Here is a 16,081-nt window from a genome sequence, read left to right as displayed (position 1 = left end):
TGTTAAATTAGCCTTTTATTAGGTATAACATAACGAAGTTTTTTCTATTGTGTATTATATTTGTTCTTGCCTGTAGAGTAGGTCGGCTACTCGTATGAAACGTCAGCCGAGCTATCTCCTCGGGAGGCTGCACTGCTAGCTCGTCACTTCCGAGCTTTTCCTTTCAACTTGCAAAAGCGTGGACAATAAAGAGGAAGAGAGGGGGAGTGTATCTGCAAAGGCACTCCAATGCTTAAATCAGTATAAAATTCAAGTAAGAAGTCTATGAAAAAGATACTTTTATTTTGTTTTTATATGATCAGTTTTCTGTCATTAACGATTTTTTCCTTAACATCTATCTTAGCAAGGATTGATAACGTATATGGTCATTATGTTGTCTTTTACTCGTTTGTTTGGATCCATAATGTCAGTTTTGCCGAATTATTACTCATGAAGGTGGTATTTATAACGTATATCGCCGAGTTATGGCCGAAGTGTAACATGTTTTGCCGAGTTTTGTAGGTGTAACGACCATATCAATATTGAAACCAAAGTTTTTATACTATTCATCCACCAAGTATTTTTAACATTCGTATAAAAATATAATTATTATTAATTAATTAATTAGGTTAGAAAAATACTATTATTAAAATAATGTGTATAGTAAACTATGTAAATAAATTTAGCGAGATTAAAGCTTTTATTAGTAGTTATTGTTTCATAATCATAAACAATTGGGATCTAGTTGGCAGGCCTGTACCCAACAAATCGAATTTGATGTTTCCAATGGATTTATTGACATATATTCCACTATTATATACACCACAACCATTGCAACTTTTAATTTTCAAAAATGAAGGTTCTTCTTGTCATTATTGCAATATCATAATTTATGCTACTCGAATTCATTTATTATCTATTTATCTATATATGACTATAATAATTAAATTTGATCGGATTGAACTTGAATCCAAACAGACTTGTTCGATTTAATTGGTTAAATTACATTTATATAAACTTTTATACCAGAGATATAACTAATTGTGTAACTTTATAATTCTATTATCTCATATTAAAATTATATATACATATTTGTATACATACAAGTGAGAGCCTTAATTTTGGATAGGTAGCTACTTGACTACTTCAACTTGTCCTGTATTTAACCAATTTGGATTTGTCGAGTAATCAGTTTATTCATCTGTTTAAGTAAGTATCGAAAATTTGAATTCTGCTTTGTGTATGCAGCAACTCATTAATTAGTGTCAGACTCTTAAATAAGAGTCAGATCCACAACGAATTAATCTTTAGCATGTCAGATTGAGTAATACCATGTGTTGGAAAAAAAAACTTGTACTACCTTTGATTGTTGACGTGCAATTTTGGCACTAGTTTGAGCTGCAGTACAAGTACAACTCTATTCCCAATAATATCTCAATTACTTATTAATGTTGCCAATCGCATGCACAATGAGATATGTATACAATATATACAATGGGCTATTTATTAGGCTCAATTAATATTAATAGAAAGAATTAACCAATTAATAACCATAATCCTATTATAGCTGTTTAGTTTAATATACCACCCAATTTCTCATATTTACACTTTTTTCCCAAATCAATCAACCCTTTTGTTTCAGCGTTTTTTTCCACCCCCCACACCCAAACCCTCCCAATCTTTGCACACCCCCAAACCCTTTTGCAACCGAGGAAGGGCACCAATCAACCCATTAATCCTCATCGTTGGCATCAAGGAGGGCGCACTCTTGGTCCTGAATATCTCGCCGTCTCTGCAACAGAGCCGCTGGGTGCGACACCGCCGACCAGGAACGCAACCAAGGAGCGCTCACCCACGAACCGAGCAGCATCAGAGTTCTCATCGCGTGGGCGCTTTCCTCTCCTATCAACGGAGCAGCCGACCCGGGAAAAAACACCTACCTGCTCGTCAACACACCGTTCACCGGAAACACAAAGAACATCATCCTTAGAAGAATCATAACCATCCAATGTAAGTGGATTTTGTTGTTCATTTTTGGATTGGTAGTCGCTGTTGCATGTTTGAAAGTAAATATATTTTGTTGGTTAAATCACTGATGACCCATGTGAAAAAGCAGTGGTTGCCGTTTATTATCGCAGAGATGGTGGAGTGTGTAGTTAGTTTATGATCTTGATATGCTTGTTGATTTAATTTTGGCGCGGAAAAGGTCGGAAATGTTTGGGATTGCTTTTATATAGCAGTCAAATTTAAATTTTTTTGTCCCTTTCCGTGTGGACTATGTGCATGCAACGTGACGTATACAGGCTGACCATTGTTGAAAATGGATCGATATTTGTTGGATGGTTACTTTAATAGTATGTTGGATGGTTACTTTAATAGTATATTGGATAATTATTCTTCAAATTTTTTCCTACACTACTAGAAAACTAGTTATTACAGACGGATATTTCCGACGGATTTTATCCCACGGAAATACAGAGGAAATTTCAGAGGGATTTTTTGTCGAAAAACAAAAAAATAGATTAGCATAAATTACACACGGAAAAGAGAATCCGTCGATAATTCCGTCGAAAAAATTAATTTTTTTCCGGAAAAAATAATTACAGATGGAAAATCCGTGTGTAATTTAAATTTTCCATTGAAAATATTGAGGTAACCCTAATTTTATCACCACCCATTCACACTCCATTCGAACGTGGCTGTAGAAGGTGATGTTCAAACTCTTTGCCCTTATCCCTCGAACTTTTCTCCTCCGGTAGAAGGTGCTGTCGCCGCCGGCGGGGACAGACCGTCGGTGCCTTCGTCATCTGGGAAAGCTTTACTCGGCCCTCTTCTCATCGTTCCTCCTCTTCTCGCCGTCGCACGAAGTTCTGAGTTGAGCTCGTGGCATCGCCGTCGCGAAGGGTTCCTCCCCCCTCGCCATATGTTGTTTCTGATTCTCTGCTCCTCGCCGTTTTTTATTTAGGATTAAGCTAGCCTTTGCCTTGGATTTTGTGATTTCATTTCCGATTTTGTGATTTAATCTCTGCGTTTGCCTGTTTTTCCTAAATTTGGATTAACTCATCAAGTTCTTTGATTATTCACCAGTGTTTTCTGAAACCAAAAATCCCAGTGTTTCCAACAAGCAATGTGCTGGGAAGGATTTTGTTGTGCTTGTTTCAAGGCTTCTTGTTGTTGAACTCTTCCTTCGTTATGATTCCTTTGAGATTCAAGTTGGAACTTCAATCAAACACTTTATATATAGGGTTGCATAGATCTTCAATCTTTTGATCTATTCGCACTCCACTAACCAGGTTAGCCCTAACTCCATCCCTTGTTTCTTTCGCTAATTTTTCATTCCAAACGCGTTATTGTGCAGTGTCTTGCTCTGGTCTCAAATTCGGTTTGAAATAGTGCTGATTAGTGGTTAATTGCTATCAATTTTGTATAGTTGAACATATCTCTGTTTTTGTTTTTTTTTTCACCCTCCAGGTTGGAATTGAAATGCAGAGAAAAGCAGTATTATCGTTGAGGGACGCAAAAAGCGGCAATGCGAACCAGTTGAAGGCTCTATGCGGCAAGAAAGCTTTGGTGAAGCTTCTGCGATGGCATTTTGGTGAAGCTTCTGTGCTGTTCTCTCAGGTTCATTTTTGCTATGTTTAATAGACTTGAGTTTTGGCAGAGCAGGAAATTATTTCTGTTAGGAAATCAACCAACTGGATAAACCCTTGGGGGGAAAAAATTTAACAATGTAATTCAAGCTGGTTATTGTGAATTAAGTTACTGGCGGATGTATGTCTCAATTGGCTGTTAATTAGGTAGCAAAGGGATTAAGGAATGACATAGGATTGAAATTAGGTATACTTGTGTCAGACAGAATTTAGGTTATGGCAGAATTGTAGGGAGCTAGCTATTGTTTGTATTATGATGGATATAAATTTCTATTAGTCTCTTTATATTCAGGTTGCAGCTTCAAAGATAAGTAGAGATCCACCTACTGGTATTGTTGATGCTTTCTATGGATCTGATTATATTTTATTTTTCTCTCCATTGATTCTACAATGCCATTGGTTATCTGTGGACTCTCTTGGTCTCCATAAAGATTCGACCTATGATCCTTATCTGTTGGTTATCTATTGAATTGGGATTTTGATGCTTCCTGTTTATTAAGGTGTGATTCATGAATTGTTGTGTATGTGAAATCTGAGAATTTTCACAAGATGACATTGATCTGGATTTTTATGCTTCTGATTGGTTTCCATAATTGTCTAGTTTATTAATTTCATTTGAAATGTCTAGTTTTTACAATGATTTGGGGAATCCAGATAGCAATGAAAAATATGCTCGCCCTGTTCTTGGAGGATCTACTTTACCGTACTCTCGTAGAGGAAGAACAGGAAGGCCACCTACTAACAAAGGTCAATTATTTCACCTAAATATATAACATGTTTAATTTGTGTTATTAGTGCTAATTAATTTTTCTTTCAACTTAATTAAACAGATCCTAAGAGTGAGAAACGGAGCGATTTTGTTTACCTACCAAGGGACGAAGCATTTGGTCACTTGAAGTCATCGGATTTTCTAACTTATGGATTAAAATCTATAGCCCAAGATGTGATGCCTGTTCTCACAGATGCATTTGATGCAAATATCTTAACTCTTGAGTTTGGTGATTTTGATGAAGTGGATAAACTCTATACTGGTGGAATTACACTACCTACAAACTTTCTCAGCAAGTTTTCCCCTTTGCCAGTACTCAAGGAAATTCTACGAACAGATGGTGAACAATTCCTTAAATATCCACCACCCAAAGTCATGCAAGGTATATATTTATATATATGCTACAATTATCTTATACATTAAACAATATTAATGTGGCGAATAATGTGTATAATTTTAAACTGAAATTATGTGATACATATACAGTGAATAAATCTGCATGGATGACTGATGAAGAATTTTCTAGAGAAACACTTGCTGGTGTAAATCCTAATGTCATTAAGAGTCTTGAGGTAATTCGATTAATTTGTGGTAATAAGTTTTTAGGGAATTGCATTCAATTATAGCTTGGATTTGGTTAATTTTCATGTATGCAGGAGTTTCCACCAGGTAGCAAGCTAGATAGTAAAGTCTATGGTGATCATACTAGTACAATGAAAAAAGAACATTTAGAGCCTAACTTAGGAGGGCTTACTGTAGAACAGGTAATTTTGTTTTTTTTTTTTTAGTATGTGGTAGTGATGAACAACTAACAATTAATTAATGAATTAATTTGGGTGAAACTCAGGCTGTTGAGAAGAAGAAATTGTTCATTCTAGATCACCATGACTATTTAATTCCATATTTGAGAAGAATAAATTCAAGCAAGACAAAGGCCTATGCTACAAGGACAATTTTCTTCTTGAAAGATGATGGAACTTTAAAGCCACTAGCCATTGAGTTAAGCAAGCCACATCCTCAAGGAGAAGAGCATGGTCCTGTGAGTGATGTCTATCTACCAGCATATGAAGGCGTTGAAGGTTATATTTGAGTGATGTCTATCTAGCTACATGCTTCTGTTCTTCACTTGACTATCGTTGCTAGGCACTCGCGGCACTATGGTGGGACACGGTTTGTACTTTTCTAATCCTTTATATGAGTTTTTCACATGATAAAGCTACATTCTGTTTTAATTCTTTACACTTGCAGTCCTTGAAAATATACATCTGCTTTTGTTTACATTTTAATTTTTCTAACATATATTGCTAGGTAAGATAGATCAGTCAATATGTTTCTTTAGCTAGGAAAGTAGTATTCCAATTAAAAAGTTTTGATAAGCCAATTACTTGGAAAAAGACAAGATACCCTAAAAATGCAAGACTATTCAGCTTGCTTGATATGTAACAAGTCCATTGCACCAGTTTTCCAGCATCAACAGCTTTAAAGTTCTCCTCATTATTTCAGTCTTAACTTTTTTATTATTTTTATGGTTATGAACTCAGCCTTTTCAAACAATTGCGTGTATTAATTATATTAGTCCTTATCTATATTTAATTATTCAAAATTTGTGCTCATCTTAATTTATTCATTTGATCATTCACATTTTAAATTGTGTTTTAGTTTAGTCTTCTATTATTATCCATTAGTCCCATTAAGAAAAGTAATATTATGTTGCTAATTCATTATGCCAATTGCCATTTCAACTTCATGTTATTAGTTATGTCACTTTGGGTAATTACTCTCACTGACACTGACATTGACATTGGCACTATAACACATCATCAAATTTGATAGGACCTTATAATAATCAAAGCAATTATCCTCTTTCTCACATGTATACGATGTTACTCTTTTAATATATATATATATATTTTTATTTTGTGATGCAGGGTGAACGAAGTTTCCATCTGTTTGGGTTTTTGATTTGTGTTTCGTCAACTGCTGCCAGAGCATTCAAATCGGTGCTTCAATCTATTTTTTGATTTGAGGAGAACAATGCTTTCTCTGTGTTGTTGGCTTATGTATTTTGCAACTTGTTCATCAGGGTTCACTGAATTATATTAGTTCCCAGGTAAAGCTGGCCCTCCTTGTCTCTCCCAAGTCTTGAAGACATACTTAATCAATTTTTAACCCTTTAATTCTTATCTTCTGTGAGCTCTGAAGCAATGGTAAGAGGATTGGAGGAGTTAGTAATCAATATATAAACATTCACGTGCCTTTTACTTAAGAGTTTAAAATTTTAATAGAGAGGGTTCATGACTACTATTATGCCTCTTGTTATGTTACAGTTTTCTAGAAAAACTCTTCTACCATCTAGCCATTCTGGTCCCAGGACTTACATTATTGAAACCTAGATTTTACTTCCAATTGGAATCCTCCTTGAGCACAAACCTCTTTAAACCTTAGGATGACCAATTGACTAGAAAACTAAGGTGGAGACGCCTCTAGGCTTAGTTTACATTTCCAAAATACTTTCTTATACATAAGCTGGTCAGGATCAAAGTGTGGACAAAGCACAAAATTTTGCTCAAGTATACTTCTTTAGACAGATAGATATAGTTTATTTAGGAATCAGTGTTATGTTTAGAAGCGATGTTGAAAACAAGACTTAAGCAATTTTATTTCAGTTTAGACTAACATTAGCTATGCCATTTGTACTTGTATCAATAGTACAATGTATAACTCTATTTTTTATTGCGCTGTAAAATTGAAAACCCAAGTTTTGCAGAGCCTGTTTTGTGGAATTTGTGATTTTAGTCTAGACCTGCTTTTATGGAAATTATTTTAAGCTCTTTCAAGGTGCTAATGCACTATGATGGAATACAAAGTAAAATGGAGTATGGAAATGAAAAATGAGCATTACGATTACAGGAATTTGTATCATATATGCGTGGAGTCATGGATTCATTATATAAGCTTGATTATCTGGTTCATTCAAAGTAGGGTAAAGTACTAAATTGGTCCCCTAGGTTTGGGCGTAATTCTGTTTTGGTCCTTAAGGTTTAAAGTATTCTATTTGAATCCAAAAATATTTCATTTAGCATCAATTTAGTCCCACAGTGAGGTCAAAATTAAATAATTAACAAAATGTCCTACATAACAATAATTCAAGAACAAAATCGATAATCTGGAGAACAAGTACAAGCTCCAGAGGCACAAAATCAACCATTGATGCATCAATACATTTATTTATCATTTTCTTTAGTTTTATAGAAAATATTTTATTTATATTATAAAAAAAATAATAAATAAATGTATTGATGTATCAATGGTTGATTTTATGCCTCTGGAGCTTGTACTTGTTCTCCAGATTATCGATTTTGTTCTTGTACTGTTGTTATGTAGGACATTTTCTTAATTATTTAATTTTGACCTCACTGTGGGACTAAATTGATGCTAAATGAAACTTTTTTGGATTCAAATAGAACACTTTAAACCTTAAGGACCAAAACAGAATTACGCCCAAACCTAGGAGACCAATTTAGTACTTTACCCTTCAAAGTAATAAGATTCAATTGAATGAGGTCGTTTTATTTATAATTAAATTACTTTCTGTATACGCACTTTGGTTTATAAGCCTGTTTTAGGATTTGTTCTAAGTTATTTTGTTCTATCCCTTCTTAACTCATTTACTCACTTTTCCAAGTGTCCTATCCCCTCTGTTCTATGGTTTAATGTAAAAAACATCTCTTCCTTTTGACTAATGAAATATTGTTGGAATCTGCTGGGATTTGCAGGTGCAGCAACAACATTTGGTTATTCCTTCAATGCAAAGCCATGAATAGATGCTTCAATGAATCACAAATTTTCACTTGATGGAGTCACTTTTGTCCTTGCAGTGGCGCGGCTTTTCTCTATTGATTGGTACAGAAACTGAATCAATGGGAAGCAAGAAGTTATGATAGGATACTCGGACTCAGGAAAAGATGCCGGTCGTCTTTCTGCGGCTTGGGCGCTGTACAAGGCTCAAGAGGAGCTCATAAAGGTTGCGAAGGATGTCAGTGGATATGTAAACATTGTATATATAACCTATTCTATGATGTCTGCTGGATATTTAGATCAGCATCATATGATTGTGTCTCTAATACTATTGTTATTTATATAATAAGACTTTGATCCCTTATGATGGCATATTTGGTTATATAAAAAATGTTTCATATTTTTATTTTATTTTATTTTATGTTTTTAATACTAAAAAACAAGTTTATTTTGCAACAAAAAAATTTTAAAAAATTATATTTTATTTTACAAACGGATTTACAGACGGATTTTCTGTCTGTAATCAAAGTGTGAGATAGTTTTCCAAGGTTCAAATTACAGACGAAAAATCTGTCGAAAAGTCCGTCTGTAATTACAGACAGAAAATCCGTCGAAAAGTTCATTGTTTTAGGGAAATGGATAGAGAATTTACAGAGACAAAATCCATCGGTAACTGGTAAAAATCCGTCAGTAATTTTCCAATGGAAAAAAATCTGTCGGTAAATAATTTCCGACGAGGCTTTTACAGAGGGACAAAATCCGTCGGTAATTTCGTCGGTAACCAAAAATTCGTCTGTAATAAAGACTAAATTTTGGTACTAGTTTGAGCTACAGTACAAGTACAACTCTATCCCCAATAATATCTCAATTACTTATTAATGTTGCCAATCGCATGCACAATAATTATTTATTCATCAATATATATTATATGTATTTAATAATATATAAAGAGCACTGCTAGGGAGACAATGAGATATGTATACAATATATACAATGGGCTATTTATTAGGCCCAATTAATATTAATAGAAAGAATTAACCAATTAATAACCCTAATCCTATTATAGCTGTTTAGTTTAATATACCACCCAATTTCTCATATTTACACTTTTTCCCCAAATCAATCAACCCTTTTGTTTCGGCATTTTTTCCCAACCCCCCCCAACCCAAACCCTCCCAATCTTTGCACACACCCAAACCCTTTTGCAACCGAGGAAGGGCACCCATCAACCCATTAATCCTCATCGTTGGCATCAAGGACGGCGCCCTCTTGGTCTTGAACATCCCGCCGTCTCTGCAAAGGAGCCACTGTGCGCGATGCCGCCGACCAGGAACGCATTCAAGGAGCGCTCACCCACGAACCCAGTAGCAGCAGAGTTCTCATCGCGTGGGCACTTTCCTCTCCTATCAACGGAGTAGCCGACCCGGGAAAAAACACCCACCTGCCCGTCAACACACCGTTCACCGGAAACATAAAGAACATCACCTCTAGAAGAATCATAACCATCCAATATAAGTGGGTTTTGTTGTTCATTTTTTAATTGGTAATAGTTGTTGCATGTTTGAAAGTAAATATATTTTGTTGATTAAATCCCAAACCCCCCCAATCTTTGAACACCCCCAAACCCTTTTGTAACCGAGGTAGGGCACCCATCAACCCATTAATCCTCATCGTTGGCATCAAGGAGGGCGCACTCTTGGTCCTGAACATCTCGCCGTCTCTGCAACAGAGCCGCTGGGCGCGACGCCGCCGACCAGGAATGCAACCAAGGAGCGCTCAACCATGAATCGAGCAGCATCAGAGTTCTCATTGCGTGGGCGCTTCCTCTCCTATCAACGGAGCAGCCGACCCGGGAAAAAACACCCACCTGCTCGTCAACACACCGTTCACTGGAAACATAAAGAACATCATCCTTAGAAGAATCATAACCATCCAATGTAAGTGGATTTTGTTGTTCATTTTTGGATTGGTAGTCGTTGTTGCATGTTTGAAAGTAAATATATTTTGTTGGTTAAATCACTGATGACCCATGGTGAAAAATTAGTGGTTTCCATTTATTATCGCAGAGACGGTGGAGTGTGTAGTTAGTTTATAATCTTGATATGCTTGTTGATTTAATTTTGGCGCGAAAAAGGTCGAAATATTTGGGATCGCTTTTATATAGCAGTCAAATTTAAATCTTTTTTGTCCCTTTCCGTGTGGACCATGTGCATGCAACGTGGCGTATACAGGCTGAGCATTGTTGAAAATGGGTCGATATTTGTTGGATGGTTACTTTAATAGTATGTTGGATGGTTACTTTAATAGTATATTGGATGATTATTCTTCAATTTTTTTCCTAGTGTCGTCAATTTCTAATTATTGATGTGTTCCTATTGCCATTGCAACCAAAGAATTAGCTGAAACTATTGTTATTGGTTTGTAATAAAGTTAAAGTAATTTTCATAACAGGCCTAGACAGTTAGATTTTTAAACCCGGACGAAAAAATTGCATTTAGGACACTCTAACAAGGTATTATATGCTGTATGGATCTAAGTAAAGGTTTGATGCACTTGAGGTGCAACGTGTGTGGTGTGCTGTTGTTATAGCTTTTTATCTCATTTATAGATGGTGACAAAGGGAAAATTGTGAGGTTTGATCTTTGTATGAAACATGCTATAATCTTTGTGTCCAATATTTTCCTAAATGAACTCATTTTCTGTTATTTGTTTTAATTAAAGCAAGATATTAACCCATAATTCAACTGATTATCATGATTATATGTTGGAAGAGAACCTGCTATTTAACCATTCGTATATGCTTCTTTGGCCATTTGTGGCCTTGTTTTTACATTATAGAAGATGATATTTTTTACATAAAATAAACTATTTTGCATAGATGCCTAACTCACTATTTATTAATAGGAATTTTCTAATTTCATGCAGAAGAACTAGTGCTTCTTTATGCTAGTACATGTACCTACATATTTTATTCATTCCAGGTCAATTTAAGACTAATAGGATTATGCGTTATTTTGTTAACTACTTTACTCTAATCTCTGAAGATATTATACCTATGTGTAGATGATGATGAATCAACCCATCATTAATGTGAATGTTAAGACTAAAATGGTAGGGAACATGAAAGAAGCGTGATGAACTTGAATTGGGCTGAACTGAAGTGATTACTATTCAACAAACTTAATTAGTAAACAATTTTTTTATAAAAGTAAAGCTAATACTACCATTTTTTTGTTGGATTGGTGGAATTTTACCACATTAAATTATGCACAAGATTGTCCCAAGCATCTAAGTCAGCAGGGTTTTGTATTCTACTATACTTCTGCTACCCAAGATTTTCTTTATATGAAAAATGCTATAATCTGTGTCCAATATTTTCTTATTTGTCTAGATACGTAAGTATGATATTGTCGTGCCATATAGCGTCCAATGATTAAGTTTACATCAATTGCAATGTAATATAATGCTATTATTTACGTTATTTGGCTGCAGCTTACCAGCTTCTTTTGTAAGACTTTATGACTCAGATTGCCGGCTGAATATTGCGTGTGTGAATTATCACGGTGCTCGACCAAACCAATCCCTAAACCAGCCGACGACACACTCAGATGGGTAAAAAGGTATCCCATTGATTACATGAATAAATGACCATAGTTGGTTATTTTTTATGAAAATATGCTGATCCTTTTTTGTTTTGCTCAACAGAAACTAGTTGAGACGCAATGCTCATCCTGCTACATTAACAATTTATTTACCCATTTGGAATGACATAATGAGCAGGCTAAGTTAGCAGAGATTGAGGCCATTGGATTTGGCTTCCTGCGCCGGGTACCACAATGGCATGTGAAGCAGAGCATCATGCTCCAACTAGCTAGGGCCTATGACGTGGAGACAAACACTATAAGGGTCGACGCCGGGGACATTCGCATTACCGCCGAACTTATCGACAATGTATTCGGCATACCTTCTCAAGGTTAATGTAAGTTATGTAAGATGTAAAACTCCCGGTTCGGGGTTATGCTTTTTCCCATGTTGACACGTACTGATTGTGGTAAACTGTTTCATTTTGCGCAGGTGACCTAATACCGGTATTGCAGAAAAAAATGAATCGCATTTGGCAATAAAGAGAGAATTTCAGAAGAAAACTACAACCCAGTTGCGGGACTTTCTCTTTTCCTATCCGATGGAGACCGAGCAACAGAGGATGACATTTAGAAGATACTTTATCTTGATTGTATTGAAGATGTTTCTTAACCCAACTAGCCAGTAGACTATTTCTCCATGGCACCTCCCTCTGATATTGGACGTCTCTAACCCAAGAAGATTTCATTGGTCGTATCAGATATTAAAGTGGCTGCGGGATGCGATAAGGAAATTCCAAGACGAGAACCGGGAAACATGCGGCGGGTGCATGTTCGTGTTGCTGGTATTGCAAATAAATTACGTAAATTTAAAAACGATCTATGGCTTTATGTTTAAGTCCTAATATTCAAGTTACTTGTGTATATGTTTTGTACTTTCACCGCCTAAAGCATGGTCCGTTGCATGCATGTCGTGTGCCCGAGCCTTGGATTGTTGAATGGACCACTAATGAACTTGATAAGAAGGCCGACCATGTGATCTCACAGGTTCAATCTCTACTAGTCTCTTTTTAACAGTACAGTGGATATGGCAAGCATTGCTATTCCTGCCTTCGTTCGCAGTACGTACGGCCCAGCTCGTTCCTACGCCAAGGTCCCAATGCAACCGAACAAGTGAGATGAAATTATAACCCAAATTTGAGAATTTTTAAGTTTTCTTTAACTAATGTGGCATAGCACGTTACAGGTTTTTGACATCCTAATTGCAATAGTATTTTGTTTTCATGTAGCTTTGACTGTGGCATGTGCGTTATTAAACTAATGAAAAGGTGGACAGAAGATCGTGAACTTTACGAATGGGACGATGTTTGTTAAGTAAACATTTGCCCGGATGTCATCATTCATGTTGTATGAATATCACTGTAACGGTTCTTAATATCAAATTGCCTGATAAATGTTCTCTCAGGATTCACTCAGTTCATACAGGATGGAGTTGATGCTTGACATTATTTGTGGCCAACACAATGCATTGATTCAGCAGCTTATTTCATTTTTGGAGGAAATGGTTAAACCTGTTCGGCACAATGCACCACGGAACAAGAAGAAGAACGTTAGTTCACCATACACTGCACCTAGCACGAGGTCATTGATTGAACGTGCGGAAGGATTACCGAAGGGGGCAATGCGCAAAGGGAGGAAGAAGTTGCTTACTTAGGCTTAGCTCCAGTGAATTGAACTACCTTATTGTGATTATTTTACTTGCTGACGATATGCCTACGGATTTATTTATGTCACATTAGAATTACATGATTCTAGGATGAAATTTTTTTGGCTTGACATTAAAATGATACTTTGGTTATGTTACCATGTAAGGGACTTTGTTTTCTTGCAGCTTAGATTCCCGGAGTTATCAAAGCTGTATAGTAAAGTAGTCATATTTGTTAATACTGGACTATAGGAACAATAACCATCCACAGATATAGTTAAACTAAACATCTTATAAAGTACTATAATGAACATCCATGCGAATAGTGAAATTGAACATCCGCTCAAGAATAAGAAATTGTTATTTTTAACTTTGATTCGAATTCTTGATAAAAATCCAAAAAATTATAGTCACCCCGAGTGTAGAAACAAATAATACAGAATTTTTTATATAACGTTTTATATTTTAATAATGTTTATAAAATAATATAATCATCATAATTGATAATAAATATAATATATATTCATTTTTGTGTTAATTTATAACGAGGTAAATTATTTAAATTAACAATAGAATATTAGTTAAAAATACATTTGAAGTTACTACCATAGATATAATTTTTTATTAAACTAAGATAATTATGTTTCGTGTTACTATTAAAAATTAAAGAATACTATGTATTAAACAAGCAAATATTGTAATTTACTTCTTACAGGCATATTAGGCAAATCATTAAAAAAATAGGAGTATATATGCTAATGCACTTTTAGAATATATTAAAAATGCATTAAAAAAATAATGATCTTTTATTAATTGAATAATGACCTTTCACGTATGGCTACCATACTATAGTTATGAAAGTTGCTGCTGATATGCTTAGCGATTTAGTTATGCCACATTAGAATGACATGCTCGTATGCCTAGGGATTTATTAAAGTCATCTTAGAATGACACCAGGATGAATTTTGTTGTTGCACAGGAGAAGAATTTATTGGTTATGTTACCGTAAAAGACTCTATGTTTTATTTCTCTTGCAACTTAGATTCCTGTGGTTATCAAAGTTGTTTAGTAAAGTAGGCATGTGTGCGCATATTGGAGTAGGCGATCAATGACCATCCACAGATATAGTTAAACTAAACATCCTATACTTTACTGTAATGAACATCTAGTGTAACTTGGTCAAAATTAATCAAAACAAACAAACGCTGCACATAGAAATACTCACGGATACCCATCCATGCTTAGGGTGAATACCGATACTCCAAAATAAAAGGAAAACCATGGTATATACTCATTATGCATTCAATTCATTGGAATAAAATAACGCAAAAAGGTTCACTCGGGTGACATTAACATGCTTCATGTAATCAATCCAATCGTATTCTCTGATCAACTGCATAGAAACTTAAACCCTATATGTTTACCCCATGAAACCAGCCTCTTCCACTAATATTGAAAAAAAAAATGAATACATTGTATAACAAATCTTAACTTTTTCTAAAGGAGCTTAACAAAGACATGAAGCCACCAACTTGTTCGGGATCAGCCAGGCCTACAACACCATCGAATCTTACATCTTGAGTTGACTTCGGACAAACCACCTGGTTAACAAAACAAAAGGTCCACAGTTAACTACTTCCATAGTACTATACCAAATAAAGATGCTGGGTCGAGGTTGATACACACATTTACCGGGGGGTCATGCTTGTTTTTCCTCCGAGCAGATTTTTTAAATGACTTCTCCAGGCAGCGCCGAGCCTCTTACTCTTTGGTCGGCCCTTTGTGTTTACCTTCGATGGGGCTTGGATGTCCATCACATCGGCAACGTTCGAACTTATTGAGCCACTATTGTTGTGGGAGTCCGCCACAGTCTCGGACCTCTTCTTGACACGGTGAGCAATCAACTTAGCTCTTGTTTCTTCCAGAGCAGCGTGAAGCAAGGCTGTTTCTTCATCATTGTTTACAAAATCCTGAGCAATATTGTAGAAGTGTGCACATAGTCCCCTGAATGTAACATGACTCTCATCCGACCGACTGACGTCATGACTACTCTTGACATAAGTATGCTTGCGCTTTATGTTCTTGCTCCAACGAGGGAGAACATATTGATTAGGTACTTTATACACCCTGTAAGAATGGAAGACTTCAAGACAATGACAGCATAACACTCCTGAATTCTCAAATAGATTGCACTCACAACGAACCTCCTGTGTGGATCGATCAAAGTGGATGTCGTACGGAACACAAAGAATAGTATCATTCACTAGTTTTTCCTCTTCAACCTTCATGCATACCACTGGCCCCTCTTCAGCAACAACAGAGACTCTACAATAGCCTTCTTGACAAACTCAATTTGAACATTCCTAAATATGCATGTAGTGTACTCCTGCTAAAATTGTCTCTCCATAGGTGAGGTCGTTGCACAAGGGATAACCCCTCTCGAGTCTACTGCATCATCCTCCAATTCCCTTTGCTCCTTAATTCCAAGCACATTGTCATATTCGTGAACAAATTAGACCAAGCTAGTCCGACTATGTAAGAAATTTCCGTAGAATGAGTGCATGCTCTCACTCCTTTGTGTGCTCCTCATGGCCGCCCA

General features: G+C 35.8%; 1 protein-coding gene across 1 annotated transcript in view; it reads left to right on the top strand.

Moving 5' to 3' along the window:
* Nucleotides 1–8,570, top strand: part of LOC107645767 (linoleate 9S-lipoxygenase-like) — a 10,983-nt gene extending 2,413 nt beyond the window's left edge. The window contains exons 3-13 of the mRNA XM_021105448.1: nucleotides 3,067–3,191; nucleotides 3,234–3,272; nucleotides 3,469–3,600; nucleotides 3,922–3,958; nucleotides 4,284–4,376; nucleotides 4,460–4,780; nucleotides 4,885–4,970; nucleotides 5,055–5,162; nucleotides 5,246–5,568; nucleotides 6,327–6,508; nucleotides 8,175–8,570. Of these exons, the coding sequence (XP_020961107.1) occupies nucleotides 3,067–3,191; nucleotides 3,234–3,272; nucleotides 3,469–3,600; nucleotides 3,922–3,958; nucleotides 4,284–4,376; nucleotides 4,460–4,780; nucleotides 4,885–4,970; nucleotides 5,055–5,162; nucleotides 5,246–5,488 (1,184 nt within the window). The 3' untranslated portion in view covers nucleotides 5,489–5,568; nucleotides 6,327–6,508; nucleotides 8,175–8,570. The remainder of the gene's footprint in view (nucleotides 1–3,066; nucleotides 3,192–3,233; nucleotides 3,273–3,468; nucleotides 3,601–3,921; nucleotides 3,959–4,283; nucleotides 4,377–4,459; nucleotides 4,781–4,884; nucleotides 4,971–5,054; nucleotides 5,163–5,245; nucleotides 5,569–6,326; nucleotides 6,509–8,174) is intronic.

The sequence above is a fragment of the Arachis ipaensis genome, chromosome B06, assembly GCF_000816755.2.
Source record: "Arachis ipaensis cultivar K30076 chromosome B06, Araip1.1, whole genome shotgun sequence".
NCBI lineage: Eukaryota > Viridiplantae > Streptophyta > Magnoliopsida > Fabales > Fabaceae > Arachis > Arachis ipaensis.
This window is presented reverse-complemented; position numbering and strand designations above follow the sequence as displayed.